Source organism: Stegostoma tigrinum, chromosome 10, assembly GCF_030684315.1.
Source record: "Stegostoma tigrinum isolate sSteTig4 chromosome 10, sSteTig4.hap1, whole genome shotgun sequence".
Taxonomy (NCBI): Eukaryota; Metazoa; Chordata; class Chondrichthyes; order Orectolobiformes; family Stegostomatidae; genus Stegostoma; species Stegostoma tigrinum.
In genome coordinates, this window is record NC_081363.1 from 40477509 (window position 1) to 40497481 (window position 19973).

At 38.0% G+C, this 19973-nt stretch overlaps 2 protein-coding genes across 2 annotated transcripts in view; both read right to left on the reverse strand.

Moving 5' to 3' along the window:
- The window catches only part of LOC125455467 (small ribosomal subunit protein eS26), an 88529-nt gene that overhangs the window by 56415 nt on the left and 12141 nt on the right, over nucleotides 1-19973 (reverse strand). The gene's annotated exons all lie outside the window — the stretch shown is intronic.
- The window catches only part of bag5 (BCL2 associated athanogene 5), a 29693-nt gene continuing 12003 nt past the window's right edge, over nucleotides 2284-19973 (reverse strand). Inside the window, exon 2 of the mRNA XM_048537522.2 lies at nucleotides 2284-8160. Coding sequence (XP_048393479.1) covers nucleotides 6782-8128 — 1347 coding nt within the window. The 5' untranslated portion in view covers nucleotides 8129-8160 and the 3' untranslated portion in view covers nucleotides 2284-6781. The remainder of the gene's footprint in view (nucleotides 8161-19973) is intronic.

The window sequence follows — 19973 nt, forward strand, 5'->3', positions numbered from 1 at the left end:
ATTGCTTTGTTGTTATTAATTTTAAATTTTCAATAAATAGTGAAGGTCTAAAAACACATCTAAACAAAGAAGGGATAGTAAGAACAGCAGATGCTGGAGTCAGAGATAACACAGTGTGGAGGCTGGAGGAACAAAGCAGGCCAGGCAGCATCAGAGGAGCAGGAAAATTGACATTTCAGGTTGGGAGAAGGGTCATGAACCGAAATGTCATTTCTCCTGCTCCTCTGATGCTGCCTGGCCTGCTGTGCTCCTCCAGCTCCATACTGTCATCCCTACACAAAGAAGGGTTGCTGAAGCACAGAATGTTTTACACATTGAATGGTTAAGGCAGAGTCTATTCCACTTATTAAGGGTATACTCAGTAAATATCTGAAGTCAAAAAAGATATGGGGAAAGAGACTGCTGTTCTTAAACTTGAGAAGGTGCAGAAAAAATTGCACTGGAGGATTTGAGTTATATGGAGAGGCTGAATAGGCTGAGGCATTCCCCCCCCCCCAGAGCACTGGCGATTGAGGGGTGATGTTATAGAGGTTTATAAAATCATGAAGGGCACGGATATAGTGAATAGCCAAGATCTTTATCCTAGGGTGGGGGAGTCCAAGACTAGAGGGCATAGATTTGTGGTGAGAGGGGGCAAAATTTAAAAAGGTCCTGTGGGTAACATTTTCATGCAGAGGGCAGTACATGTATGGAACAAACTGCCAGATGAAATGGTGGAGATTTGTACAATTGCAACATTTAAAAGGCATCTGGATGGGCACATGCATAAGGAAGGGTTTAGCAGGAAATGAGCCAATTGCTGGTAAATGGGACTAGGTCAGACTGGGATGTTTGGTCACTGCAGACATGTTGGATTGAAGAATTTGCTTCTGTGCTATATGACTCTATGGTAGTAGCATTTGTTTGGCATTGCTTTTAATGAAAAACTGGTTGTCACAATAAGTCAAAGCCTTTCATGTTATAATCACACACAGTAGTCATACAAGCTCTTGTGGATTATCTACTTATGCCTTTTTGAGTCAACTGAAGAGATCCCCACACAACTTTACATGTAACTTGAATATAGTCATATTTGGTATTGGAGCACAGACCTCATTCAGAACATTGTAGGCTTTACCACATTCTAGCTCTTTCATAATCTTTCAGGTAACATATTAAACAGAAACACTGCCTAAGTAGAACAGTAAAAGGCTATTATGCATTAATGTGTCAGCTGTTTTGATTTTGTACAGAAACCTGAAGGGTTTCTTCACCAGAAGGAGAAGCAGTGGCCTAGCACTCAGTATCAGACTGCCCAGATTCATAAATATTCTTACAGAAGTTTTGAGGAGGGGTCACCGGACCCGAAACATTAAGTCCAATGCTTTCTTCGCAGATGCTGCGAGGCCTGCTGAGCTTTTCCAGCAACTTTAGTTTTTGTTCCTGATTTACAACATCCACAGTTCCTTCAGTTTTTAAACAGGTTATGGATGGAGCAGTTATATTTGCAGTTAGGAATAAGCCAAACTACACAGCACAATGCTGCTTGCTTCAGACTCGTATCACACAATCCTTTAAACTTTAGCTGGTATGGTCTTAACCCAATGTTTTATTTCATCTCCCACAGGACTGATCATTGCTGCCTGTGATAGTGATCTGCATTCCTGAAATAATGCAGCTCATCTTGTGTAGGCACACCCTAAATGATGTTAGGGAGTGCCATAATTCTGATCCAGCATTAGTGAAGTATTGGCAATCTAGTTCCAAGTCAGGATGGTATGTGGCTTATGGAGGAACTTGTAGGTGGCCTTTCTATCATAAGGATCCAAAATACCCAAGGGCAGAGGGTGAACTTGCTTGGAAAATGTCCAGAAAAATTCAATCACAGAGCTTAGCTGATCAGAGAAAAGTCACCCTTGTAAGTAGAAGAGACAGAATTGTTGAGGAGCTGATTCTTTCACATATGCTGCAAATGGGCTTATCAGCAGGAAAGGTATAGCCTGTGATTGCAAATGAGCTCTATTATCTGAAGAATTTGAAACAGTACAGAACACAACATTGCAATTATCTGCAAACATCCCCACTTCTGGACCTTATTATGGATGGAGCAGTTATATTTGCAGTTAGGAATAAGCCAAACTACACAGCACAATGCTGCTTGCTTCAGATTCGTATCACACAATCCTCTAAAAAAAGTTTTGTCTTGTGGCTCAGTGCCTTGGATGGTTAAACAATAAATTGGCAGAAGATCATACAAAGTTTTATTCTATTTTATTTGCCAAATTATTCTATTTAATACATTCACAGGAACACTGAATTAGGTTTCAGTTAAGACAAACAAGAACATGCAGTTAATCAATCAAAGCTTCAACAGCATTTAATTTTAACACGATTCAACAAGAAATACAATAGTAAATACACTCTTGAACCTGGCAGGACTGAATTATTAGACAGCACAGACAAAAGGGATCAGCAAAACAAAACACCAAAATAAATGGCAGAACTATCTACAAAATGAAAAGCTAGTCATATCCTATTTCAACAAAGGCAAATTGAGAGCATTCACTCTTACTCAATTCATCCATAAATCAGTGCGTGGTACCACACGATCTTGAGTACAACAAACTGAACTGTACAAATCCATTATATGATGTGGAAATGAATTGTGCCAATAAACAATGCATCCTGGTGGCTTTAAAGGATGGTCAAACCTGCAAACATGGGTGTCTTGTGCATTCTCCACAACGCCATGACTCAGCCCTGAAAATCTAACTGTCTCAGGTACATTAGTACAAAAGCAAAATACTGCAGATGATGAAATTCGGAAGTAGAAAATAGGCAGATTACTAATCATCTGAAATATTAATTCTACTTTTGTCTCTGTAAACGCTGCCAGAACTATTTCCAGTATTTTGTTTTTAATTCACCAGTTTGTCACATTTACATTTCAAAACCGTAAATTTAGACAAGGCTGTAATAAACATACCGATGCATAAATTCTCAAGCAGGACACCAACGTTTTATCTTAAACAAGTTACACATAGCATCTTAAAAAATACCAATGTAACTCCAAACAAACATCTGAACACCTTTTACACTCCCATTTTTCATTCTATGTTTATTTAGCCACAATTTCAATGATGTTAGTCTCCTCAGAATACATTAACCAAACAGCTTCACTTTTCATCTTAGCTACAGGATTTGGCATTATGGGCAGGGTCAGATTTTAACATCACTATCAATCACCTTCTTCATCATTCATTGCATGTGGCAATTGTGTAGGAATACTGGCCACACAGTTATGAAGGAAAGGTAATATTTATTCAAGTTAGGCTAATGTCTGGAGATGATGTCATTCCCAGATACCCACTACCCTTTTCCTTCAAGATGGTGGAAGTCACAGTTTTAGGGGCTTTGCTGAACAAGCTTTGGCAAGTCATTGGAGTGCACGGAGTATGTGGAACACATTACAACCAGAGTACGCTGCTAATAGTGGGACGGCACCTAATTCCTTAGTTTACATATGGCAATTTAACATGAATTTAAAACATTGAGTAGCTTTTTAAAACAATTCACAATTTTGCTCAATGCTAGTCCCTAAAGGTTAGCTAGAAACTAAAGTTAATTTCATTGGGCTGCTTTTGTTAGCCAAAGAAAAATTGAGTGTTTTTCCAAATGCAATTATTTCTGTTGCTCAGATATGCTAATAAAATTCTACTGTAATTATAGATTATAATCTTTGTCAAACAAGTTGAGAAACTTCAAATTTAAGCCAAGTATTTGAATTGAGAAGTTGTTATTTATTTCAAACAAATCAATTATAAATACCCTATTAACATTATCATCATTCCAAAGAAAACATAAAATGCCGATCTGTAACATTTAAATGCTACAGTTACCATGAATCTTTAGTAGTAATATTTAAATAAACATTGTTTGTTGATGATACAAAGTGATTAGAGAAACTTCTTAAAAAGTTTTTGGAAATACCTTGCATCTTAAAAGAAATCACATGGAGGATGAAACTTATCTACAGCACAAACAGATTATGCAAAGGATTATATTTTTAAATATAATCATCCCATAAAGCAAAAGTTCACATTGTTATTGACCACGAGGACCCTTGGAAAAATGTAATTATCAATAAGACGCTTACTGAAACTTTATCTGGTATTTCAATTAAATTTGCTATAATCAGTAACTTTAGAAGCATATGCATTACAAAATCAATTGAGCAAATGTTAACAACTTTGTTTGCCAATTCAAACAAAAAAATTCTGTTCAAGTTTATTTTTTTCAAAAAATTATGCAAGTTGGTGCCATTTAACATTAATATTGCACAGTTGTTGTAAGGCAAACTTTGAACTGTTGATTTAAATTACATCCATCCAATTGATCAAAGAAATTACAATAAATTGATACATTTATGAAAAGAGAACCGCGAGTGACAGTGGTCCTTCATGCATCCAATATTTTGATAGGAGATTAAACATGGTGTAAAAAGAAACAAACATATATTGCGGGTACCAGGATCAGTTTCTGAAGATTTCTTTATGACACAATAATACTGTGCTACAAATCTGCATTATCCTTACATGTTACTTTAAAATCACAGTGTTTAGGTACTGAAATTTTTGACCCATTACAAAACTAAGGCATTTAACGACACATCTTCAGCAATTGCATAGCACAGGTATTGAGATACAGTTGAACTCAAAGAGCAAATTTTAAGCAATTTATGATTGATGTGTTTCTCTTTTTAGAAAGAAGAGCATGTTATTATTTACAAAATACATAGGTGCAGGTCAAGCATGCAGCATGAAGGTCAAGCTATTGCAAATCAATCCTGTGATTTAAATTGCAGCTATATCCAGTTTAATTTTATTCCACATTAGGGATGCAGCATACTGAAAAGGGAATATCAACTGTCACTAAAAACAAAAATTTAATAGGCTTCATACAAATGCATTTTTCAAGAACAGCTTGGCTTATTTGTTTTTAATTGGAAAGTAAAAACATTGTTGAATTTATATACCTCTGATTATAAATGCAAATTGATATTGCTCTATTTGCTTTACTGCCCTCACCCATTTCAAACACCAGTGATGTTTTCAACTGTAATTCTCAATCCCTATAATTAATGCGTGATATTTTAGGTTTAAACTATACTCAAGACAACTGTTGATTACGTCAATATTCAGTACTAACAATTAAAAGTTAACTAATGACATGTATCATCAATTTCTGGATATACTGGGGTCACATTGTTACATAATGCATTTGATACAACAAATTGAATCAGCTTTTGCAGGATGACGACAGCCATGATGCATACAGTGTGACACTATTTTATGGATTGATTGATTTATTGATTTGAATAAGGGCATTGCAAATAATGCGCTTTTGGTTTGCCTTAACTAAACTGTACAATTAACTTTCTTAACCCTCGTCTCATTCACTGGGAAGTGTATAATATTTATTCATTATTGTATGATGTAAATAAACTATGAAAAACATTGGAGCCACTATCAAGTTGGGCCAGAATAAAACCTTCAAGTTTTTCAAACTTTCTTTGCTAAATCTTGGAATAAGCATTGAAATAATTATACTTACCAAACCCCAATTGTGTTCAAAAAGTAGCCAGTCAACCTTAATTCAATTTCAGAAAAATTGACATATTCAAATACTTTCATTGAATTTCAATGAATACTTTCATTGAGTATTATTTGGCATTACTCAAACCGCACTTTGAAGAAGTATAAATGCTCATACAGAACTTTTCTATCTATAATGCATTTATATAAGCCAATTGTCTGACTCTCAAAAATTGTGGAAGGATTCTCAACTGCAGTGTGCAAATGTTTGAGAAAATATTTCCAGGCAGGCAGACAACATGTCAAAAATCATTGTCAGGTCTGCGGATCAAGTCTTTAACACTAACACTCAACTATTTTACCTTCAAAATCATCCAGCACCTTTGTATGTTATTTGTTCAACACAGATGGATTTTTAGGGGAAAGCAAGAAAGCCGGGGGATAACATGCTAGCATGGTAAATGTCTAATTTAACGCTTTCTCAAAATTTTCTCTGACATACGCAGCTTATTTCTTGCATTTCTGGGTTGCTTTCCAGATTACTGCATGACTGCACAAATTAAACAGTCTGTTGCTTGTGCGTGGCCTGTTGTTCCATGAACTATGCATTTTTGTGGTTACACAACTACACGCAGGAGTGTGCAGAGGGAACACAGGAGACTGATTTCATGGCAGTAGGTATAAATACACATACAAATTAAAAAAAAACAAACAGGGTGCTCACTTTCAGCACTCCATATTAATTATCAATGAAATGGTCTGCTTGCAGTTTAAGGCCCAGTTGTCTCAGCTAGTCAGCCGATATGCTAGAGATGAATGGACTCCCAAGAAAAATATGAAAGGATTGGAAAAAATCAATCAAGTAACACCCAGGGGTCTAAATCTATCAATATATTTGCCATGATATTTTAAAATATTATAATTCACTGCCTTTCCATAATGTTGTTCCTAACAATGCATATATTGTTTGAAATCTTAATAATGTAATGAAATACTAAACCACCTTTATAGCATTCATTACTATTCAAAGTGTAAGGAAAACTCTTTAATTTTCTTTGAAAAATCTAGCTAAGTTAATCACATAATTTAATAATATGAACTTTAATCTTCTTGATAGCATTAAATGTGCCTGAATAATTATTCTAAATTATTAGAAATAGTGCAAAGCATGAGCCACAAAAGCTATATTTCATGCACTGAACTGCTATTCAATATTCCCATTCATCCGTTTTCATGTCTAGATAATTCAGAATATTCTGAGCAAATTTCACTGCTTGTTTTCTGGCAACCTTAGCACCATCATTCCCTTGTGTCTCTACCGCGTCGAGTGCTAGGAGCTGCTTTGTGAGCATTTCTTCCAGTCTCACATAATTCTTGTCTGTTCTGTCTCCATCAAATGACAATACCTGCTTTTGAAATTCTGACAAATCACTCAGGACCTGCCATATAGCCTTTTGTGAAGGATGTTCATCTCTAAGCTGTTCTTCCATGTTTTCTCTCTTTGCAAGTGTCTCTTTAAGGTCAACATAAGCTATTACTGCCTGCACATCAACTACAGCTCTTCTCCTAGCTTCACGGATACATGGATTTTTGCCAATGTCTATTTTATCTAATTCAGTGAGAAGACTTTGCAGTTCTCCCTTTGGTTTTAAATGGAGATCAGAGGCATTTTCTCGTTGCAGCAGCTGTTGTTTTAAATGCGCTGTCTTCTGACCTATTTCTTCTATCTGTTTGATGGACTGATTTTGTGCTAGATCGTAACTTCCCGCAGCTTCGCCTTCTGATTCTATTTCCAAATGTTCTAGTAAACAATTGATTTCATGCACTACACGTTTCCGATAGTTTCTTGCTTCTGAGTGTCCAGCCACATCAATCGCATCCAATTGCATTAACAATCCTGTGAGGATACGGGAAAGGTGTGCACAGTTCTCCAAGGTATTCAGGTTCATAAGCAGGCCAATTACATCCCATCTTGCTTTGCTAACTTCACATAAAACAGAGTTGATCTTGGGAACAGAAGCATGTGTACCTGCCGACAGAGGCAAAGATAATGCTTGCCGACCAATACAATTTTCAATAATGTCTTGCAGTGCACAAATCTTGGTCAAAGCTCGATATCTAGCTTTCCTCAAGCTAATTTTTCCTCCTGTTTTCACCTGTGTCAGTTGAAAGATAATTTCTTGGATGCGCTCAGCAAATTCCTCCGTTATCAAACCCCCAGCTGAAGATAATTCATTCGTTACCAACTGTTGTGCATCACTGAAGACCTTTTCCACCTTCAGGCGAGATGGGTGAGTTGCAATTTGCTCTAACTCTTTGAGCAGCCCCTCCACATCGTTTACTGCACTTTTGCGGCCATGCTGAATGTCAGGCTTGCCATCAGTGTCCACTGCATCTAACTCAAACAGCAACTTGGTCAAGGTGCTCTCCAGGCGCTTGTATTCTCTATCAGACTGTGTACCACTGAACGAAACTACAAGTCGTCTAGCTTCATGGATTTCCTTCTGAATTTCTTGGATTCTAATCATGGAAGGATGCTGTTGACCCATGGCCATATTCCCTTTTTCCCTAATGAGTCATAATGTGTCTGAAATTGAAGCAAAACATGTTGGTCAGGTGTTACTTCTTGGAATCAGGCCTCAACTCTATTTATTATTGCCTCCAGAATTCAAGTATTGTTAAGGGAAAGATCTGTAAATTGCCTACTACTCTATTTATGCATTTATTAAATATATTAATGCATGTTCTTTGTTTAGACAGAAATCGTGACACAATTAATTAACTTCCACATGGCAAGGCAAAATTCTGAGGGAAGCCCATTGTGGTAACACAATCTAGATTGTGCAGTGACTTTGATTTTTTAAAATGCCACAAATACTTTAGAAAAATGTTGCTTTTAAAACTATTTAAAAGTAAATTGGCTGCGCTCAACTTTAAGAGTGTCTCAGATTATTTAGACTGCAGTAGGCAACAGACGTATTGATCTCTGCCTCCTATCCTTTAGACAGCCTACATACAAAAGTTACCATCATCTGTATAACACCAATTCTTAAAAATTAATACCATTAATGCAATGTCTGTTTCCTGAAGTTATTTATCAAAAACTTGTGAAAATGCATAATTATACATCACCTTCAATCCTCTATTATTTTCAAACAACCCGATCAGGTTAGATGGATATAATTACCGTCAATTTTTAAAAAATTAATAACATTAATGCAGTCTCTGTTTCCTGAAGGTATTTATCAAATACTTGTGAAAATGCATAATTATACACCACCTTCAATACCCTGTTATTTCAAACAACTCAATAGAATTGCTGTCTATTAACAATAAAGCTAAATAAGGAGCTACAGAGATAGTAGGAACTGCCGATGCTGGAGTATCTGAGATAACATGGTGTGAAGCTGAATGAATACAGTGGGCCAAGCAGCATCAGAGGAGCAGGAAAGCTTGACGTTTCAGGTCGGGACCCTTCTTCAGAAAAGGGTCCTGATCCGAAACATCAAGTTTTCCTGCTCCTCTGATGCTGCTTGGCCTGCTGTGTTCATTCAGCTTCAAACCATGTTATCTTAAATAAGGAATTACGTCAACTTCCTCCTCTCTAACTATATTTGTCAATGTTCCATTCATCACTCAGATTGTTCCCCAGCAGAAACCAGTACAATTCACCTTGCACCTCCAAACCCAATCAGATAAGATCACTGAATATCATTATTTGTCACTAGTCATCATTTATATAAAATTTGGACTCAGAAATTACATTAGATTATACCAGATAAACTACACAGAAACAGGCCATTTGGTCCAATTAATCAATGACAATCTTTATGGTCCACTCAAATCTCCCAACATCTTTTCTCATCTAAATGTACCATCGTTACAATCTATTCATTTCCCCCTCAAACATTTGACCAGATTTTCTTTAATCACATAAGATATGCTTCAACCACTCCCAGTGATAATGAGTTTGAACGACTTGATAATATATGAGTGAAGAAGTTTCTTCTGAATTGCATATGGGTTTCCTTGGTGGCTAGTTTATATTGATGGTCTCTAGTTCTTTAACAGAAGAAACAATCTCTCTGTATTTACTCAATCAAAACATTTTGCATTGTTTAAGACCTTAAGAGGTCATACTTAGTCTCTTTCTCCCCCAAGAGAGAAAAGACCCAGCCTGTCAATCTTTTCTTGATATGTATGCCTGTGTACCCAGTATCATTCTTGCAGAGATTCTCTGCATTTTCTGAATGGAATGGTGGTCTAATTGGGGTTTATTGCAGGTTTAGCATAACTTTCCTACTCTGTTTCATTTCTAAATGAATAGAATTGAATAGACCTTGGTTCTGAAGAAGTCATGTCTGACTCAAACATTTATTGTTTCGCTCTCCAGAGATGCTGCAAGACCTATTGAGTTTCTTCAACACTTTATTTTTATTTCTAATCTCCAGCATGCACAGTACACTGATTTTAATGGCTTATGTACTTTTAAAAACAAATGATGTTGCTAATTTGAAGTGTAAATATTAATGAATGGTTTGTTTTGCTGCTCTACCCAATAAATAATAAGTGGCTTCCCTGTTCTTCTGAGCAAAATATACTACCTCATATTTTCAGGCAACTATGTTGAACTTCAATAATCAATTACCCATCCTACATATCTTTGGTAACATGGGGCTGCTTTCCTCAGTGTCAAGATCCTGCTTTTTAAATTTAATTCCTAAATGCATTTCAGCAGGAACTCCTCCATATATCTATCAAGTCATTTTATACATGCTCCAACACTGAACATAAAATCTGGATATATACCCTCCATTTGCAAGTGCCTCATTGGCTGCTGTGAGATATCTTTTCTTCTGACACTTGTGGGCAACACGGCAAAGAATCATACAGCATGGAAACAGACCTTTCTGTCCAACTAATCCACGCTGAGCCATGTTCTCAAAATAAACCATCTGCCTGTTTTTGGCCCATATCCCTCCAAATCATTCCTACTCATGTACTTATCCAAATATTGTTTAAATATTATAATTGTACCCGCATCCTCGACTCCCTCTGGCAGTTCATTTCGCATACAAACCACTTTGTGTAAAAAGTTGCCCTCATGTCTTTTTAAAATTTTTTTTTCTCTCAACTTAAAAATACCACCCCTAACTTTGAACTCACCCACTTCAGGGAAAAGATCTTTGCAAGTCACTTTATCTATGCCCCTCGTGATTTCATAAATCTCAATAAGGTCACCCGGTAACCTCCTATGCGCCAATGAAAATAGTCTCAGCCTATTTTTATAATCCAAACCCTCCATTCCCAGTAATATCCCAGTAAAACTGTTCTGAACTCTCTCTAGTTATTGATATTTTTCCTATAACGGGGTGACCCGAACTGCACACAGTACTGCAAAAGAGGGCTCACCAATGTCCTGTACAACTTCAACAAGATATCCCAACTCCTATATTCAAACGCTCTGAGCAATGAAGGCAAGTGCCTTCTTAACCACCCTGTGTGTCTGAACCCCTAGGTCTGTCTTTTCTACAACACTACTCAGAGCCTTACTATTAACTGCATAAGTCCTGTCCTCGTTTGTTTTACCAAAATGCAATATCTCACATTTATCCAAATTAACTCCATCTGCCACTCCTTAGTCCACTGACCAAAGTGACCAGGATCTCTTCATAATTTCAGATAACCTTCTTCACAGGCCACTACACCATCAATTTTAGTGTCATCCACAAACTTACTAAACTGTGCATCCTACATTCTCATCCATATCACTTATATAAATAACAAAAAGAAATGGACACAGAACCAATTCCTATGCTACACCACTGGTCACAGTCTTCCAGTAGAAAAAAACAACCCTTTATCACTACCCTTTGTCTCCTTCCTAAAGCCAATTTTCTATCCAATTAGCAAGCTCATCCTGAATCTCATTATGATTTAACTTTACTGATTAATTTACAATGTGAAAACTCATTAAAGGTTTTATTTAAGTCCAAGCAAACAACTTTTTTTAGCCTCAAAAACACCATCTATCATCACAATTATAGAGCATTATTATTACTACATTTCTATTCTGGTCCCTGCAATCTGGTCAGCCTTCTGAGCAACAATGCCTTGATTTACACTGTGGCCTAATTCCCTCCCCTACTGTTTTCTAGAAAGGGAGTTGTACGGGCATCGTCGCATAAGGGAGATTAGCAGTTTCTGAACAGTTTATCCAGGATATGGTATGCAGCAATGTAGTTTTAAAAAAAAGGATGTCACTGTCAGGGAGCTGGGAATGGGACTTTAAAGGATTTTGAGAAGGAGCTTCTTCAGATACTGGTTCTGCCATAACAGCAAGTGCTAGACATCTCCCGTAGTCATGCTAGCTCTGGACAGTCATGTCACCGACAAAATCCCATGTTGCGTAGTTCAGACTCAATTCAGAAAAGCAGAGAAAATGAAATGACTTGAAAACAATCAGAAAATGCTGGAAACGCTTAGCACACATCAGATAAAGTCATTCATCTGAAAGTAAGATGCTGCTTGGCCTGCTGTGTTCATCCAGCTACACACTTTGTTATCATCTGAACGTTAACTCTGTTTTTCTCTCTTCACATGTTCTGCCAGCATTTTGTAAAATGCAAAGGAATTGTGTTGAACTTGAATAGAACTTTAGTTAAATCACATTTGACGTACTGTGCACAATGCTGACCTCCAGAATTAGAGTCCTGGAAAAACGTTTTTCAAAAAAAATACTAAATCCAAGCAGAAAATAGAAAAGCTACAAGAAGACTAGGAGACATAAAAACAAAGCCAAGCATTAAATATGCTTTGAATGTGGAATTAATTCAATAAGACAATGTTAGGGGTACACTAACTGAATGCATGCAGAATGTACAATAAGGTAGATGCTTTAAAGGCACAAATACAAGTACGATATAATTACCACTACAGAACATGACTACATGACATTTAAGGATATTTGACATCTCAGAATTACAGACCAGGAGGAAAAGGGTGTGGAGCTCCACAAATAATAAAGAACGGGACCAATACATTACTGAGTAAGGATCCGGATTGGAAGAACAATGTATGGAATCTACTCGGCTGGAGTTGGGAAACAGCAAGGGACAGCAGACACTGATGACTGAGAAGCTTTGGGAGGGATTCAGCAAAGGAGGGCAAAAATATTTAAAAAGGAGAATAGAATATGAATACGATCTAGCAAAATACAAAAAACAGGCTGTAAATACATGTAATTTGGCTAAGCTGAATGTGGGTCCATTACAGGCAGAACCAAGAGAATTTACAAGAAATAGAGAAACGGCTGAGAAGCTAAATTATTACCGCATGCTCATTTTCACCAAACATACAAGAAATCTCCCAGAATCAAGATCAATAACTAGGGCGAATGAGGAGTTGAAGCAAATTAGCATTAGTAAGATGGCTGTACTGGAGAAATTCATGGGGCTGAGAGCTGTTAAGTCCCTGGGGTCTGGTATTCCACATGCCAGAGTGGTGAATGAGATGGCTATAGAGGTAGTTGATACATTGGTGACCATGTTCCACAATTCTATAGATTTTGAATTAATTTCTGCAGATTGGAAGCCAGCAGATGTCACCTTATTATTTAAGAAGGGAGCTAGAGAGAAAACAGGGATCTGAAGCCAAGTTAATTGTAGCAATGAATGGATGTGAGTTTGCTCGCTGAGCTGGAAGGTTAGTTCTCAGACGTTTTGTCACCATTCTAAGTAACATCATCAGTGAGCCTCTGATGAAGCGCTGGTGTTATGTCCCGCTTTCTATTTATCTGTTTAGGTTTCCTTGGGTTGGTGATGTCATTTCCTGTTCTTTATCTCAGAGGATGGTAGATTGGCTCCAAATCAATGTGTTTGTTGATGGAGTTCCAGTTGGAATGCCATGCTTCCAGGAATTCTCGTGCGTGTCTGTTTGGCTTGTTCTAGGATGGATGTGTTGTTCCAATCAAAAGTGGTGTCCTTCCTCATCTGTATGAAAGGATACTAGTGATAGTGGGTCATGTCATTTTGTGGCTAGTTGATGTTCATGTATCCTGGTGGCTAGCTTTCTGCCAGTTTGTCCAATGTAGTGTTTGTCACAGTTCTTGCAAGGTATTTTGTAGATGACGTTCGTTTTGCTTGTTGTCTGTATAGGGTCTTTTAAGTCCATTAGCTGCTGTTTTAGTGTGTTGGTGGGTTTGCGGGCTACCCTGATGCCAAGAGGTCCGAGTAGTCTGGCAGTCATTTCGGCAATGTCTTTGATGTAGGGGAGAATGGTTATGGCTTCTGGGCCCGTTTTGTCTGTTTGTTTGGGTTTGTTGCTGAGAAATCGGCGGATTGTGTTCATTGGGTACCCGCTCTTTTTGAATACGCTGTATAGGTGATTTTCTTCTGCTCTTCGTAGATCCTCTGTGCTGCAGTGTTTAATTATTCTAACGAGCCACCACACACTGCAGCACAGAGGATCTATGAAGAGCAGAAGAAAATCACCTATACAGCGTATTCAAAAAGTACGGATACCCAATGAACACAATCTGCCAATTTCTCAGCAACAAACCCAAACAGACAAAACGGGCCCAGAAACCATAACCACTCTCCCCTACATCAAAGACATTGCCGAAATGACTGCCAGACTACTCGGACCTCTTGGCATCAGGGTAGCCCACAAACCCACCAACACACTAAAACAGCAGCTAATGGACTTAAAAGACCCTATACAGACAACAAGCAAAACAAACGTCATCTACAAAATACCTTGCAAGAACTGTGACAAACACTACATTGGACAAACAGGCAGAAAGGTAGCCACCAGGATACATGAACATCAACTAGCCACAAAACGACATGACCCACTATCACTAGTATCCTTTCACACAGATGAGGAAGGACACCACTTTGATTGGGACACATATCTATCCTAGGACAAGCCAGAGACATGCACGAGAATTCCTAGAAGCATGGCATTCCAACCGGAACTCCATCAACAAACACATGGATTTGGAGCCAATCTACCATCCTCTGAGAAAAAGAACAGGAAATGACATCACCAATCCAAGGAAGCCTAAACAGATAAATAGAAAGCGGGACATAACACCAGCGCTTAGTCGGAGGCTCACTGATGATGTCACCTAGAATGGTGACGAAACGTCTGAGAACTAACCTTCCAGCTCAGCGAGCAAACTCACATCCAGAACCTCAACCGGAGCTACAAATCTTCTCAAAACTCTGTAGCAAGGAATACTAGAATCCATCACAAAGGTTGTGATAAATAGACACTTGGATGATAATGATCTGGTTGGGCAGTTAGCTTGGGTTTGTGAACAATAAAAACATGTTTGACAAACTTGTTGAGGGAATTGCCAACGAAACTCACAAAAGGGTAATGATGGATGTAGTGTACTTGGATTTTCAGAAAGCTCTTGATAGGTCCCCTACAGGAGGTTGGTCACAAAATTAAACTATGTGGGATAGGACGCAATGCACTGGTACAAATTAATAATTGGCTAACAGGTAGAAAACATAGTAGAAATAAACAGTTCATTCTTGCATTAGCATATTGAGACTAGTGGGGTACAAAAATGATCAGTACTTGTGTCCGAACTATTCATATATATCAATGGACATGGGGACCAAATGCTATATTTCCAAATCTGACGATGATACAAGGCTAAGCAGGAATATGTGTCTTGAGGAATTTGCAAAGTGGATTCAGGAGGATTTGGACAGGCTTAGTGGGTGGGCAAGAGTGTAGCAAATGCAATAAAATGTGCAGATATGTCAGGTTGTCCACTTCTGTAGGAAGGATAGATGTGCAGAGTATTTATTGATTGGCAAATTAAAGCATACATATACAAAGGGATCTAGGTGTTCTAGACAGTAAGTTACTGAAGGCCAACATGCAGGTACGGCAAGCTTTTAGGAAGATTAATGGAATATTAGCCGTTATTGCAAAAGGATTTCAGCACAGTAGTACTTAAGTCTTGCTTCAATTCTTAAGAACATTGATCAGATCTGGAGGACTGTGCATTGTCTCTTTACCTCACAAATGACATTATTGCCATCAAGGAAGTGCAACAAAGATTTAACAGACTTCTTCCTGGGACAGCAGAAAAAAAGAATGGGCAAACAGGCCTTTATTCTATACAATTTTGGCAAGAGATGCTTTAATTGAAATCTCCCAAATACCTAAAATGATAGTTAGGACACATGCAGGCAACATGTTTCTCCTGGTTGGGGAGTCTAGGATTAGGGGACTACAGGGAATTTAGGGCTAAAATGAATAATTTTTTAAAATTGACAAACACATAGTAGTGAATCTTTGCAATTTTCTAACTCAGAGGACCGTGGAAATACAATGATCCAGTTAAATGTCAGAACAGGCTTGAAAGGCTGAATGACCTACACCTGTTTCTATATCCATTAACAAAAGACAGAGATGATCTTACAGAGGTCATTTAGATTCCAAAGAAGTTTGGCAGGTTAGACCTAAAGAAAAAATTTCCATTAGTGTGTGCCACAAATATGAGTCATTGAATAAATAAATAAGGAATTCGGAAGAAAATTCTTCAGTCAGGGTGGTTCCACACATAGAATTTACTCCAGAATTGTAATCAAAACAACTTTCAAGGATGCATTTAAGGGAAGGTTATATAAACTCGAGTGAGAAAGGAATAGAAGGATCTGTTGATGTGTTGGAGGCTTTAATGGAGCATAAACTCATAAATCTTCTGGTCCAAAACATCAGTTTCTGCGCTGTAAGTAATATATATTTATTATCCCATTGCTTTTTAATTTCTCACTAACAAATCCATGCTGTCTGCCCACTTTTAAACCATGATTCTCCAAAAAAGAATTGGTTTGGTCCTCTTTAGCTGTTTGCACTTATTTACCTGCCACTGACTTTTGATGGTTGATTTGTATCTACTGGGAGTATCCCCCTTCACCTTTACAAACAGCAATGCAATATTTAGAATCTTCCAGTTATCTGGAGCCATTCCTGTTTCCAAGAATGAGCAAGACTGTAATTATACCTTCTGACAACAGAGCGTGAGCTTAGGAATCCTGGATGAATTCCATCAAAACAGCAGGACCTGTACACAGTCTATTTATAGCCTTTTATCCATTTTTATATTGTACAACATCTCCTCCACTGCAATATTAATTCTATTTCATGCCCCTAATTGACTTCACCATTTCTTAAAACTATTCTTATATTCTTTGTTTACATATTTCTTGGTTCTGTTTCACGTGAGCTTTCAATGGGTTGGCTGTGGATCAACTGAGAGCATTCTCACATTCTGAGACAAAAGGCTAAGAGTTTAAGTCATACTTCAGGAACATCAACTTTCCTGCTCCTCTGATGCTGCCTGGCCCGCTGTGTTCATCCAGCTCTACACCTTGTTATTACAGTTGACTCTTAACTGCCTTTTGAGAATGCCCAACAATCTTCATAATTCAAGGGCAATTGGGGATGGGAAACAAATGCTGTCCTTGCCAGTGGTGCCACATCCACAGAAGTATAAAAAAATCCTATTTTTATATTCAAAATGTAGGACTGGAAACACATCAAAGATGATCACTTTGAGATTTTGCCCTTTGATCTTTTCTGGAGTCCACAAAACTGTCTCTAGGACCTCCTCCTTTTCCAACCTATGTCACTGGTTTCAATGGCAATCATAACTTCTGATTGTTTTCCTCATCTTCGGAGTATGTCCTGCAGCCAGTGATATTCAGTAAAACTGAAAACGTGCCTGTCTTTGTTAGGCTATAGTTGGGAGCACTATACCCCTGTTTATATCTAAAGCAATCACATTTTTTGTTGTATTGTTGAGCAAAGCCACAGGGCTAATAACAAGTGTTACAGAACAGAAGGGGTAAAGGTAGGAGTACCTTGACACTTCAGATTTGAACAAGACAACTGAGCATCAACCTCTAAGCCAATAAATAGTCTAAAGTAAATTTGAAACAATACTTCAAAGTTTACCATGAAAATAAAGACAAGCAAACTGAGAGATCAATAACAAAGAGCAGGTCTCAATGTTTAAATGCAAAAAATTTTTAAAAATATTTATCAGAGTAGGAAAGAGGATACCCTAAGGTCATTTTGGAGAGAGTAATGTGCTATGGCTGTTCAATTGAGATAAGCCAAACAGTCTTCCTCATCTTCACTTATTTTATGGCTTTGTGATGCAAAAACATTCTAGAAATGTTCCACTTTGACAAAAACATCATCAATAATGATGAACAGTTACCTGAAGAGCAAAAATTAATATTTCAAAGTTATGCCTTAGCTCTTGTATTAGCTTCAAACAAATGATAAATACAATTGATATATGTGTACTGCATTCAGGTTTCACAAAGTTTTAAAACTCTGGCAGTATGGTTCTACTGGAAGGACTCAATTTCTATTGTACTCTTCACAAGTCAGCTGTCGCTTACTGGCTGTTAGCATTCGCACCTATGGTAGGTGGTATGTGATTTAAGACTTGACACTCGAGAGATTTCAGCACTTTATTTCGGCTGGTGCTTCTGTGCAATACTCATGGAGGCACTGTCATTTCCATGATATGTTAAACACAGCCTTCATCTGAGATTGTCAGATCTCACAAAATATCACATTGTACAATTCAAAGACCATGGAAATTGTCCTTATGTCCTACCTAATATTTATTCCTCAATCAATAATAAAACTGCTCATATCACTGCTATTGTGGGAACTGTGGTGTGCAAATTAGGTGCCACATTTGTCCTCATTACAATAATGGCAACATTTCAAATGTAGGCATTGGCTATGAAGCCCTTTGTGACATCCCATGGATATGAAAGGTACGATGTTACATTGGTCACGGAAGTGACAAGCGGCAAGGTATTCAATTGGGGACACGTTTGATCATTCACACTTTTCAGTCCTGGCTGAGATTAGCTGACTCAACAAATGCGAGTTTCTCAGGTTGTATTGCCTAGTATCACAATGGGCTGCCAGTTTAGTCATGAGAGCTATGAGTGTTATTTGCAAGAACAGACGGATTTACTTAATCTATAAAAAATGATGGGTAGAGTTACTATTTGCAAGTAACATTAGTGTTACAGAAGTGCCAGGCAATTGCCATTTTAAAACAGAATCAAACCATTTTCCCCTTGCATTCAATGGCATTGCCGTTGCTGAATTCCCCTTTATGTATTTGAGGTTTACCACTGAGATGAAACAGAACTAGACCAGCTATTTAAATACTGTGGCTACAGCAGCATGTCAGACGCCAGGAAATGCATGCCAAGTGAGGAAATCAAGTGGGCATTGAATTATTATTTGGATATTTAAACTTTGCAAGGATTTGGGTAAAAAGCAGAAGATTGGCACGAGGTAATGATGCTCATGTAATGAACTGGTGCAGACATGGTAGGCTAAATAGCCTCCTTCTGCATAACACTTCTGTGAAGTAACTCATTTCCTGATTCCCCAAAGCCCATCCGCCATCAACAAGGCACAAGTCAGGAGAATGACAGATAATTGTCAAGAAGATTGACATCATGAAAAACAAAGCAATCCACTTGATTGGCATCACTGTAAACATTCAGTGGTGCACAATGGCAGCAATGTAAGTCAGCTAGAAGATGCATGGCAGCAATTGTCACTGCTTCTTCAACAGCACCTTTGAAATCCACAATCTCCATCACTAAATGGAACAAGGTCAGCTGTTATGTTGAAACAACACTATTTGCAAGTTTCCCTCAAAGTCATACATCACCCTGACTTTAAAATATATTGCCATTCCTTTACTTTTTTTTAACAGAATCCCTACAGTGTGGAAATGGGCCCTTTGGCCCAACAAGTCCACATTGACCCTCAGCGCATCCCACCCAAACCCATCCCCGAAAACTACAGGCAATTTAGCATGGCCAATCCACCTAACCTGCATATCTTTGGACTGAGAGGGGAAACCGGAGCAAACCCACACAGACACGTGGAGAATGTGCAAACTCCACACAGACAGTCGCCCAAGGTTGGAATTGAACTCAGGTCCCTGGCACTGTGAGGCAGCAGTGCTAACCACTGAGCCACTGTGCCACCCAAGGAAACACAGTCAGCAGGATCAAAAATCACAAAACATTCCCTAAAATAAAATCTGAATCTGTACCTACACTAAATGTTTTCAGAGGTTCAAGTAGGGATCTCACAACACCACTTTTTCTCAAAGGGAATTCAGGATGGACAATAAATGCTGGCCTGGCCAGCGATACTTACATCCCATGAATAAATAAAGAAAAATGGTAAGACTTACAGATCTGTGGTGTCTGTTTAAGGGCAACCTTAAGCAAGCCCTTGCAAACAGATTAATTGCAGAGTGAAGATACATTGATTTCTAAGAAAAGTTTAGGCATGCTATGCATATGAATGCAG